The sequence below is a fragment of the Pogona vitticeps genome, chromosome 1 (genome assembly GCF_051106095.1).
Source record: "Pogona vitticeps strain Pit_001003342236 chromosome 1, PviZW2.1, whole genome shotgun sequence".
Lineage (NCBI taxonomy): Eukaryota > Metazoa > Chordata > Lepidosauria > Squamata > Agamidae > Pogona > Pogona vitticeps.
This window is the reverse complement of record NC_135783.1, coordinates 205,093,027-205,106,083: the sequence shown is the minus strand read 5'-3', so window position 1 is coordinate 205,106,083 and position 13,057 is coordinate 205,093,027. Positions and strand designations below refer to the sequence as shown.

Genomic DNA, 13,057 nt, shown 5'->3' with positions numbered 1-13,057 from the left:
TGAATTATATGGGGTCAGGCAACCAATACTTGGTCTGTGTTATAGCTATTGATAGGTAGCAACAAACTTCGCACACCAAGACTTCAAAGCTGTTAGCTTCTCCTCTTGCACTTCAACCTGACTTCTTTCCAATACCCGAATCTTCATCTGAATCTTCCTATTTGACAAAAGCAAAAGGATTTGATCCAGCTACCGTTGAGCACGTTCATGTCCTACTAACCACTTTGTGTTAATTTCACGGGGGGAACCAAATGGTATCCTATAATGCTTTCACTGAAATAAATGGGGTTTGCCAACACTGAGTATCTAACTGGATCAGTTCCTACATTTACCCACATTAAAAAAAAACATTCAGCATTTTAAGAACATGATTAGGTGCAGAAAAAAAAACTGCTTCCTAAATCCTTTCTTCTCATTAATCTGGGCAACTTCAACTTGAGAAGACACCTCAAGGGAGGAACATTGAAGTCCTGTGAGGTTCCTTGCCTCCACCCTACAAACCTTTCCTCTCAAGATCCTCATGAGTCGTGCACAATCCATGTGTGCAAAACTAGCGTCCTTCTCCCTCGAAAACCAAAACACAAACATACACAGCTAGCACAGACGGACCGCCCTAATTGTTAAGACACAAACAGCCAATTGAATGTTTCACATTCTTAAACGACCATGAAACAAAGACTCAACTGTCTTAGCTTTAAGCTAATTGCATAACTTTACACTAATTGTCCAATTTTTTTTGCAGAACACGGTTCTCACTGATGGCAGTACAGTAGCAAGAGTGCCTGCAAAAATCCGCCCCCCCACAAGTCTTCCTGGCAAGAGGAATATAGCAGCTCCTCATCCTACTTGTAGGCACAAACCAAGCAAGGATTTCTATTCCTAAATGGGATATATTAAACTCATTCAGCAATGCCACAATTTATCAGCAACACCAGAGCTTTCCAAAGAAAGAAACAAAATAAGACCTATGTATTTGAAAGAAAAAGAAGGAATCGCCCAGCGGCCTGTTGGGAAAGATAATGAACTATCCACGATCTCCATCTAGTGGCGGTCTCTGAGCCCACGTTTTATCTGTCTCTAATGGAACTGGGTTACCAACAGCCGTTGGAAAAGCAAACTGTTTGCTCTTTCGGTGTTGAGACCTATGAAGAGATTAGCCCCATAGAAGGAATCATAGACTCAGTGAATCCTGTCATCTGAAGCTAGTGGTTGCCTGTAAAAGGTACAATCCTAAATACCTTTAATATTGAAGCTCTATGAATAGGAAAAAAAAATCAATTGCTTCATGGTGAGATCCATGTTGCTCTGACACAATATGCCAAGTTGAGAAATGTTTGCTTTGCACTCCTCACAGGAATATAAAGGCCCAGCTAACTATTGTTAAATGCCCCAGTGATCTATTACACAAATGCAAGAGAGGGCAATGCCTTTATTAGACCACTAAAAAAAAATCAAACAGTTAGCTTTTGATGTTCCTTCAACCCCTTCAGGCTGTGCACCAAGGTATTGTGGATAGTGCAGGAAAAAATTTGTTGAATGTCTCAAAGATATGAAAGTCATTAATGGCAGATCTACTGCTTAAGGTGAGTTCAAATGCAAGTGGCAAATGCCAGTGGGACTGTGGTCTCAAACTCCACCCTAGACAGCAGCTGGCTAGATTTTTTCATCCCAACTTTTCAAACAAAGGACAGCCAAATGATTTGCATTTACATGCATGCACCACTCTGCACTGCTTTCTTTGAAAACTCAAGATTCCTATTTGACCGGGGGAAAAGGAAACACAGCAAAGTGGAAAGCCACCATCAGAGATCTGGGCTTAAATTTTAGTCTGCCCACTAGGAGAAGCCAATTCAAGAAGGCCACATTCTGCATTGCCACATTCTGCATTCCATCCACACCACCTACACAAGGGATAGCAGATGTGTGGCTTTCCAGATGTTGTCATTGTTCCTCACCACTGGCTATGCCTGCAAGGTCTGATGGAAGGTGCAGCCTTCCACTCCTGGCACAGTGGTTAAACTGCTGTACTGCAGCTAAAACTGTGCTCACGACCTGGGGTTCAATCCCAGGTAGCGGCTCAAGGTTGACTCAGCCTTCTGAGGGGGGGGGGAGAATGTGTATCCTGCATAACTAACTTGCAAACCGGCCAGAAACTGCTTGAAACACTATGGGGCGGTATATAAGCAGCAAACTTTGCTTTTTTTTTAACAATACCTGCAGGAAAACATGTTTCCCCACCTCAGTACCCAACGGCGTATACCAGAGGAGAGGGAACAAGGAGACACTGAAGGTGATGACACTACATCTCTCCATGTCTGAACACTGGCAGTGCTGCCAGAAGCTAACAGGAGCTGCAACCCCCACACCTGCAGGGACCTCATTTTGGGAATGCTGAACTTGATCTGCCTGGGAGACACGGGGAAGAGATGAGGATGGACAATGACTTCAGGGGATATCCAACGGGGCCCTAGATTTGTGAGCAGCTCCAACATTAATTCTACTCCTGGTCTCACTCAGTTTCAAGAGAGCAACACACATGTCCTTCCAGGAACAGTTCTAGCGCCGATCTTGGGGCACACAAAAGAAATGATCAGGATGTAATCGAGCTGCTTTTAAACAGACTATCAACTAGTATGTATATCCTACTGTACAAATATGCTCCAAAGGCCAATCATCATAGCAAGACTACTCCAGCCCCTCCCACCCCAGGCCCACAAAGCCTTAGTTGCCCTTCTGCTGTTCATGATATGGAAGTGTAAGGAATCTTACCCTTTTTGCTCTTTGTGCTATATCAGGTGTCTTTGTAAGCAGCTTCTCAATCAAGTATTCTCTAGTCTGTAAAAGCCAATGGAGTAATAAGTAAGACTACCCTCAGTGAAGCAGAAAAATTCATACTGACTTTAAGGCACAGCAGATTTTGCTGCTGTATTGAAAAAAAATTTTACCTTCGCCTTCTGGAAGAACTTGCATTTTAAAAGTTCTGCAGCCGTAGGTCTGAAAGACAGATTTAAAAAATTAGAACAAAACAGACACAATACATCTTTGCCAATGCACAGAAACTCAAGACCTCGTTCTTCTCTGATATTTCTGTATCATTAGTCACTTCAGCTCCATTAGCTGCTGTGCCAAAGTTTATTAGTTTTCCAATGACTTTACATGTATTCTTTGTGAAAGTGGTTTAGAATGGGGGGAAAACATTTTTCATTTCAGCATCACCTTTTCCAAATAAAACAGTAAATATGGAATAGTAAATATAGTATCCCACAAACCAGATTCCTTGGTTTTCTAGGGGAGAGCTAGGTGTAAGAGCTGCCTGAAATAGCTTGCCATGAAGTCACCGAAAATGTGGGCCAGCTGTTCCCCTAAAGGGTGCAAAATAACTTTCAGAGAAGGGTCAAAATATTCCTTTGGATTTTTATCCAATGTAATCTTTCTCATGAAAAAGAACAGACACTTTAAACATGAGCTACTCCATGGCCTATTTTTGTATGGTGCATTTTGCTCACAATATTTTGAAAATTAAAAAGTAAGGCAAATTGTTATTTGGGAAACACAGGCATCCGTGAGCGTCAGAGGCAACAAAACAGAAACCTCCAGAAATAATGCTTTTCACTCTCTAAAACCCTTTGTAAAATCCCACAAAGGGGGCAAAACAGATGTACAGGAAATGCTTTTCTTGACAGATCCATTTAATAACTTCCCACAGAACACATGGATGGCTTTGTTTTCAACAGGGCCGGCTTCGCATTTGATCATTCCTGTTTGACAACTGTTTGGTACATAAAGCAACACTTCCCTGATGAAGCAATTATAGATTGGAGCCCCTGAGCTCCCAGTTGTCTTCTAACTACACTTCTTTCTTTTTATTTTTAAGTTTCAGAACTAGCTCTTATTCTGCAGTGGATGGGAGAGGAGAGGAGAATACCGCGAATACGAAGCAAGCTCCACACTCTGATAAGTAACATTTATCTAAAAGAAAATGGGATCATTTCACAGGAAGGAACGACAAATTTCTCGGCTGCTAGATATTTAAAACAAGACTGGAAACGACTTCTTTCAGTTTACCAACCTAAAGTAGCAGAGAAACACTCGTCATGCTCATTGTAAATTTAAAATAGAGAGCAAAATAAAGCGAAGCAAAATTATATATTAGGAGTCATGTTAATTTTTTTTTTTTAAAGATGCCGTTTATGGTGTTTCTACAAGATAATTGCTTGCCTGTATTATTTCACTACAGAATACTAAGTCATTTGCACTCAATTTGCAGCTTAATAAAAATGGGTTCTCTGGAGCATTTTAGAATACCCTGTTTCCCCGAAAATAAGACAAGGTCTTATATTAATTTTTGCTCCAAAAACGCATTAAGGGATGTTTTATTTTTTTCATGTACAACAATCTACATTTATTCAAATACCGTCATGTCATCTTCTTCTGCTTGCTGCACAATGGTTGAACGCGGGGTTTCACTTAACTATGGCTTATTTTTGGGGTCGGGCTTATATTACGAGCATCCTGAAAAATCATACTAGGACTTATTTTCAGGTTAGGTCTTATTTTAGGGGAAATGGTAAATACAGTGGTGCCTCGCTTAACGAGCGCACCGTTTAACGAAGAATCCGTATAGCGATCCCTTTTTGGGGATCGCTATACGGATCTGCCCCAATCGCCGCACTCGCTTTGCGACGATTGGGGCATCCGGCGGCCATTTTGGAGCCGCCGAACAGCTGATCGGCGGCTCCAAAATGGCCGCCGGATGACCCGAAATGGCCCCTATCAGTGTTTTCGCGCCCTCCCCTTGCTTACGGAGGTCGCGAAAACGCCGCGGGGGGCATTTCGGGTCATCCGCGGCGGATGGCCCGAAATGCCCCCCCGCAGCGTTTTCGCGACCTCCGTAAGCAAGGGGAGGGCGCGAAAACACTGATAGGGGCCATTTCGGGTCATCCGGCGGCCATTTTGGAGCCGCCGATCAGCTGATCGGCGGCTCCAAAATGGCCGCCGGACGCGAAAACATCGCTGGAGGGGTAAGTTTGGACGCTTATTGGAACGCATTAAACTAAGTTTAATGCGTTCCAATAGGCTTTCCTTACCCGCACAGCGATGTTTTCGTATAGCGAAGGTTAATCCGGAACGGATTAACCTCGCTATACAGGGCACCACTGTAATTAAACCCATTTTAATCTGCTACCAAGTGGCAGACCCTTGGCTTAAAGTTTATGCCCTGGGGGGCTTCTGAATTAGTAAAATACTAAAAGGTCATGAAATTTCACTAGAGTTTGCAAATGGTCCAGAGTGTGAAGGCAAAAGACCAAAAAAAGAGACTCCTTAAGAATTCACAAGGTTGTATTGTATCTACACTGACCTGTATATTATTAACTTGCCTTCACAATTGGTCTATTTGTTAAAAGTAAGTTAATACAATATTTTTAAAAGGGCACATGGCTTTGTTTTTGCCATTCTTTTCACAGAGATATCCAATTCATCCAAATAGGAATGTAAACAGCGAATTGCTAAAATAACCTTTGTGCTCTGAAACCCCAAGTTAGAGATACACTACACAGAAACAGGTATAGATTGAGAGTTTTATTCAGCTCCTTTTTCAAACCAGAACGTCCCAAAGTTCACAAATACCTTCATAAACTTGAAAAACTTGACATTAAAACAAACAAACAAACAAACAAAAACAAACAAATGTGATTTTAAAAACTGACCAATGCCATATTCATCCAGGCAGAGAGTTTTGAGTGTCTGGCACTTAGCCTGGCTTTGAATCCTTGTGTATTCAACCATGTTTCTAGTGCTGCATCAGATCTGTAGCCATTTTGTTACTGTACCGGCTTCTTATCATTAGTATCTACAGAGTATAGGCATGAATAGTTTGTATCTTGTGAATTTGGCCAGTGCAGATATTTGAGCATTTCGTTCAGTTTGCTTTATGATGAGCATTTTACTAAACTCCACAAATTTCATCATAAATGTGATACAACATTTGAAATTTTAAAATTCAAAAGGTGGGGGAAGCAGAAAACAGGTGATTCCTTTTAAAGACTCAACATTCTTACATCGCAACTCAGATTCTGAAATGAGAACCCTCTACCCTTCTAACTTAAAAGCCTTGGTATCCCCAACCTAACAGTTTCAGACACGACACGCCATCTGGCCCCATACTGCCCAAAACTGCAGCAGGTTTGGGGGGGAGGGAATGACATCTCCCATGATCTCAGCCCCACTGGTGGGAGGAGAGCACACATGTACATGCCAATGTTATTTCCTCGCAATTTAGGGCAATGGAGATCATTCTGTATCTCCACTGCTGATCCAAATACCATCATTTAGTGAGAACGGGTGGGGGATAGGGAGTCAATTTTGGAGGTGGGGGCTGGGAGCAGCTAGCTTTGGGGACTATGCGAGAAAGGACTTTAAGAGGCCAACATCCTTTCCCTTCTTTCCTTTCCTTTCCTTTCCCCCTCCACTGAAACAGACTAACATCCCCTATCCTGCTGGATATTTTCAAATGATGTTCTCAGATGATTTCTGAGTTCATCCAAGTTCAGCATCGGATAGTCCAATGGTCCATCAGAAAACCAAACCCTTTTTTGGCCTTTCTATAACAGAAGGAAGGTGTGCAGTCATCTCTGGAACTAAGCATTATGTTCCCTGCAGTCTGAAAGAGTTAGTTTTAGATCCGTTTTTAAAGCATGAGAACCAGTAGAATCCAATGCTATGTCCAATGCACAGTATTTAGACATTTAAGAATGTCAGATATGAATTTAAACAGGAAAAACTCTTTAACAGAGCAATTTAAACTACGCGCCCCTTCTTCTCTGAAAACTCTGCTTATTATCAGCAATTCTCATCACCACATCCCTATTTATTTCAGGGAAACTTACCTTTTGGAAGGATCTTTTTGAAGACACAGAGAAATTAGTTTTCTAAAGGACTTGCCATACTTTTTCATCATTTCTTTATCTTCAATACCTGTTTCCAATGTTGGAGGGTCATTCTGCAAGGTCAGCATTAATACCTATTTTTTAAAAAAGTGGTGATTTAAAAATGGTCTCAGCCAAGGTGAGTTCAAACACACTGTGAAATTACTGGAAAATAACCCACACTAGACCACACCACAGAAGCAGTCCAGAATATGAGTTAAATGTCCATGCAATCACAGCCTCAGGAAAATCAATGGCCTAAGAAGCTGATCTACAAACATTACACAGAACTCGATGGTTATTCCTGATAGGCTGTTGTTCACAGAAAACATACTACAGTGGGGTCTCTACTTAAGAACGTCCCTACTTAAGAACAATTCTACTTAAGAACAGCTCCGTTTGCTAAATTTTGCTTCTACTTGAGAACAGAAATCCTAGATAAGAACAGGAAAAAAAAACCTTTCCTGCTCTTTTTTTAACCTTAGGTCATCTTAGGTTAAAAAAAATTCTCCCCCTAGTGGTAGAGTACGTATTAACCAGCTTTGCATTAGTTCCTATGGGAACTAATGCTTCAATGTACGAATGCACCTCTACATAACAAAAAAACAGCCAGAACGGATTAATTGGTTTTCAGTCCATTGCTTCAAAATTAGCTTAGTCAGAAGTGCTTTTAACACTGTTCCCTGACCTAAGAAAAAAAAAAAAGAAAAAAATATCCCCCTCTAGTGGCAGAAGGCGGAATAGCAGCTTCCCATTAGTTTCTATGGACAGAAAAGAGCAGATACGGATTAAATGGTTTTCAATGCATTCCTATGGGAAATGCAGATTCTACATAAGAACTTTTCCACTTGAGAACCACCTTCCAATACAGATTAAGTTCTTAAGTAGAGCCCCCACTGTAGTATGTTTTGAGAGTCTCCCACCGATTTCAGAGTTCAACAAACACCAGGTTGGCATATCAGTGGGTCTGGCAAGTATGTTCAAAAGAATAACAACTAACAGTCCTCTACAGCAGTGGTCCCCAACCTTGGGCCTCCAGATGTTCTTGGACTCCAACTCCCAGAACTCCTGGCCAGCAAAGTTGGTGGTGAAGGCTTCTGGGAGTTGTATTCCAAAAATATTTGGAGGCCCAAGGTTGGGGATCACTGCTCTACAGTCTAGAAATGAAAATCTCAAACTTCACATTCTGGATTTACTCAGAAAAGCTGGTGTTTTACTTGTTATCTTGACAAGATGTTTTTCCTCCTAAGTATATTAGGAACTCAATACAGGCCACTTACACGTTATTTTCTGTAGCCCCTTTTTGAGATGCAAATCCAAATAAGCCAGCTTTAAGAAAACAAGTCAAGAGAGTCTGCAAACTCTGTCCCTTTCACACATTCATACTAGGAAGTCTTGTTTGGCTCATATGTAAATCAAGCTAAGAGTACAATAAAAATTTCTTCTAATAGTGAACTAAAGTGATTGAGAGATTGACTGGAACAGGATTTAAAATGAGGACACAGGAGAGGAAAAGAAGAAGAAAAAGAGTGCCAGCATGGTCAGGTGACTTAGAGACAAGCAAAAGAACAAAGCAAATTTTAATCCCTAAGGGCTTCCGCCGCCACCCCCTTGTCCCAATAACCTGCCCCAATGCAACCTGATCATACTTATAGGTCACTAGAGCTGCAAAATGTGTTGAGCATCAACTGCAAAGACCGTAGGGTGAAGAGAGAAGAGGAACTGCCCGATTCAATCTACTGTTGTGTTTTGGAGGACAGGCTGGCTGGCACCCAGAACAGATCTACAGCTGTTATGGAGCAGCACTACCCTGCAACATTTTGTCATGAATCCTGCTCGCTGAATCCAAGAAAGAATGTTAGTGGAGCTAAATTGCTTTATATTTATAAATACACAGACCCAGACCCAGACACACACACGATTAGACTTAATAACTTGTTTCAGATGATAATTACTTTCATTGGAGGATATTTGTGGTAAGGTGCAGCCCCTGTAGCTAATTCAATGGCTGTTATTCCAAAGCTCCAAATATCAGCCTTGAAGTCATAGCCTCTCACCTGTTAGAGGAAGACATCAAAGACTCATGTTAATTATGCACCAATATGCTTTTAACACAAGGTATCACATGAGGAACTCAAATTGTCCATGTACCTGTTCCATGACTTCAGGTGCCATCCAACATGGAGTACCAACAAATGTCTTTCTTACTTTGTTACGGGTAACATCACCTCCTGTGGCTAAAAATGCACTAACGCCAAAATCTGCAGAAAGGACAGCCAGAAAACCCTTCAGTATCCAATTAGCATGTTAAGGTAACTGTGTTATTTCAAAGTTGACTTTAAAAAAAATGATGCTAACATTTTCTCTGTGAAGCTAACATTTTTTCAGCAGAAATAACGCCAGGCAATTTATAGAAGTGCTGCAAGTTATAGGGACACCTCTCCAGCTTATGCATCAAGCCTTTAAGCAATACTGTATTTGCTTTTATGTACTAAAATACAAGAAGCCACAGACACCAACCAGGCGCTCTTTTTTAGATTAACATTTTGGGCCAGCCATTCCATATGCTCCGTAGAGAGTTCATTAAAATTCAAAGCATGTCATTTTTAGCTAGGTACACATCAATGTTTCAACAGAGTAGGAGCTAAAAGGAGCAGTGTGGACAATGGTTTCCTATTTTACTTCAAGTTACTTCTGAATCTGCCAGATCAGAGAAAGAATGTTAACTGTCACAAAGGGTCGTGGGAGACAAAGATTACGACATCAAGGGTGGCAAGTCAAGTAGAACAACTGCCTCTATGGATAAAGGGACAACAAAGAACATATGAGCAGCCCCGGAGGGTCAGGACTATCTAATCCTTTCCTAAGCAGGCGGGGTGCAAAGCTTACAATTGGGAAGGTACTTGACAACACCAGAGGATTGTTTGTATCCTTATTTATTTATTTATTTATTTATTTATTTATTTATTTATTTATTTATTTATTTATTTATTTATTTATTTATTTATATCCCACCCATCTGGTCTGGTCGACCACTCTGGACGGCTAACCCAGCTCCAAAAATCCATTTAATATGTAGTCCTCAGATAGAGGATGTATCAGATATTAAACTGATAAGAACAGATACTTCTATTGCTCTATAATAATAACAATCTTAGAACTGAGGAACGTGGTGGCGCTGTAGGTTAAACCGCAGGAGCCTCTGTGCTGTAAGGTCTGTAGATCTTCAGCTGTAAGATCGAATCCATGCGACGGAGTGAGCGCCCGTCGCTTGTCCCAGCTCCCGCCAACCTAGCGGTTCAAAAGCATGCAAATGCAAGTAGATAAATAGGGACCATCTCGGTGGGAAGGTAACAGCGTTCTGTGTCTAAGTCGCACTGGCCATGTGACCACGGAAGGTTGTCTTCGGACAAACGCTGGCTCTATGGCTTGGAAACGGGGATGAGCATTGCTCCCTAGAGTCGAACACGACTGGACAAAAATTGTCAAGGGGAACCTTTACCTTTACCTTAGAACTGCAGATCTGGAAGGGACCCTAGAGATCATTGAATTCAGCTCCGATCAAGGAGGCACAGTGGGGAATCGAACTCCCAACCTCTGGTGCCATAGTCAGACACCTAAACCATGGAACTATCCAGTAGTTCCCAACCTTGGGTCCCCAGATGTTCTTGGACCAAAATTCCCAGAAGACTTCACCACTGGCTGTGCTGGCCAGGGGTTCTGGGAGTTGCAGTCCAAGAACGTCTGGGGACCCAAGGTTGGGAATCACCGCTCTAGGTAAAACGCTATCAGCTTGCCTTCTATCTTAACTGCTATTACTCCTATGTCAAAAGAATGGAAGACAAACTAAGAGACACAGGCTCACATGCAAGTGACTGCTACGAACCAAGCAATTACTGTACTTGCACGTATGAAAACAATCACAAAATGCTGCACATTCAGCTGTGGCGGATGTAGTGCCAAGTTACTAATTTAGGTACATAAACATATACCTCATTCCCAAGTCTAAAAGGCATTTTTAGTGAGTTGATTTGTAGATGATTTAATTTTAATGTTTTGCTCCTTTCACAAATGCCTGAATAGAAAAATTACTGTGTTCTGAAAAGAGGCACAGATGTAATTCAATTCTGTACAAGGAAAAGGTATAAATAAGGCAACTGACTCACACTTCTACAGATTTTTAAAAGGAAAGATTACTGGGGAATACATACGTGCCCTTCATATTTGATGCGGTTACTTGGCACAAAGATAATAGATGTGTGCACAACTCATCATCATTACATTACAGATGTTGAAAAGCAACAGCAATTTGTAAAAGTACAAATATGTTTTAGGAATAAATGCCGCTGCATAAAAATTACACAGGCAAACTAGGAATTCAAGTTGTGTTTTGGGAATGTTAAGACCCAACGTTTCACACCTCTTTATTAGAAGCCATGACACACAAGGTGTTTATCTGAAACACATCCTCCTGTTAAATTTGAGGTGAGGAAAGAATGAAACAATCCTTCGCAGCAAGCTCTTCATTCTGACATAAACCAGCAGTTCTTAAATACTCTCCAGAGGCAATTAACTTTTCAATTAATTGAATTGTGCTGCTTGCATTCAAAGAGGGTTTATGGCACAGAGTTACACTTCTGTGTCTTATTCCTTTAAAGCTACATATACTTGGAGCCAGGAGGCTGGTTTCCACCACCCCTTGCAAAAATACACTTCTCTCCCAGAGTTTTCAAGTTCAAAGATCAAAAAGAGGATCGTTTCTCCATGTCTACTGTTCTTTGGTGGCATTCCAAACATCTTCGGGCCTCATCTTGAAATCAAAGGCATGACATCAACTCAAGCCAAGGGAGTGGGAAGGGTGTGGCATGCAGAAAATCTAAATGGATACAGATTCCATGCAATTGACTAGCATAGAATTATTATTATTTTTTTTTTTTAAAAAAAACAGCATCTACCTTGAGATAGGAGATGGACATCAGCCCGAGTCCAGGTTCCCTGGGACAACCTTACTTTCGGGGGAGAATAACTCATGCACTGGTGTGTCCACTGCCCAACCATACATGCAGTAAAACGGGGCACCTAAGCAAACCACAGACCTTTATACTGAGATGTGCTCAGCATGACACCCAAATCTACCAAAGTTGTCATGTGTGGCTTGTCTCTCCTCAAACCAGCCAGGAAAGAAAACCACAGAGAAACCATTGTTTCTCTGGCTTGCTAGAGAAGAACCAAGAATGGGAGGGTTAGAACAGTGAAATCCTAGACAGAAGTTCTGTTGTTTGTTTAGCAGCTCCTGCTGCAAATGAGGTGATTGGGTAACTTGCACCCCCATGATCTGCACCCACTGTGTAGAGAACATTAAACAGGCAATAAGCTCTGTGCTGGAATCATGGTCTGTTGTGATGCCTGAATGTGCCCAGTGAGCCAAGTACATGAGCATGTATGAAGGCACATTCCATTTACTGTTTGCAAAAAGCATTTTAAACTAGGAAGTATGTGTGTATACTTGATCTATATATTTTAAGTGTGTGCTCCAGCATGCATCACACTCTCAAAGCCCATGGGTGCCTCTCACTTTTCTTTTGATATAAATTGGCTTGGTTTCTCCAGCAATATTCATATCAAGAAGCCTACACAGAGAACTGAAAACCGTCGGAGAGCAGAAGGAATTTCAAGAATACGACGAAGGAAGAAAAAGCAGACCTCCAGAAAGATAAGGAACTGCTGTATCAAGGAACCCTTTGTGAGACATCGGTTAGAAGATTACAACCCTCTTTCACTGGACACAGAAAACCTTTATCAGCCTCTGCTCCTTTCTAGATGCAACTAGTGAAACTGCCCTGCTCCCACGATCATTTCAATCAGTCCAAACTTACTAGGACTGGGAACAAAAAGGCAGCAATTTGAGAACAACTGCATTCTGTTAATGCTAACCCAAGAACTGGATAGCTCAGTGGTTTATGTCTCTGGCTGTGGAGCCAAAGACTGGGAGTTTGATTCCCCCACTGTGCCTTCTTGACAGGGGCTGGACTTGATGATTCATAGGGTCCCTTCTAGCTCTGCAGTTCTCATATTATTATTATTATTATTATTATTATTATTATTATTATTATTATTATTATTATTATTAT

General features: G+C 41.4%; 1 protein-coding gene, 1 long non-coding RNA gene and 1 pseudogene across 5 annotated transcripts in view; all 3 read right to left on the bottom strand.

Moving 5' to 3' along the window:
* Nucleotides 1-13,057, bottom strand: part of LOC144589585 (uncharacterized) — a 284,446-nt gene that overhangs the window by 152,162 nt on the left and 119,227 nt on the right. The window lies entirely within an intron of this gene.
* The window catches only part of STK39 (serine/threonine kinase 39), a 132,702-nt gene that overhangs the window by 62,038 nt on the left and 57,607 nt on the right, over nt 1-13,057 (bottom strand). For all 4 annotated transcript variants that reach the window (XR_012081552.2, XR_012081553.2, XM_072981822.2 and 1 more), the window contains exons 6-10: nt 9,078-9,187; nt 8,882-8,983; nt 6,888-7,021; nt 2,946-2,994; nt 2,770-2,835 (exon numbers count right to left, since the gene is read on the bottom strand). Coding sequence is in view for 2 of the 4 variants with exons in the window: in XM_072981822.2 (XP_072837923.1) it covers nt 2,770-2,835; nt 2,946-2,994; nt 6,888-7,021; nt 8,882-8,983; nt 9,078-9,187 (461 nt within the window). In the remaining 2 variants the exon portion in view is untranslated. The remainder of the gene's footprint in view (nt 1-2,769; nt 2,836-2,945; nt 2,995-6,887; nt 7,022-8,881; nt 8,984-9,077; nt 9,188-13,057) is intronic.
* On the bottom strand, nt 9,944-10,091 carry LOC140703589 (U2 spliceosomal RNA; annotated as a pseudogene).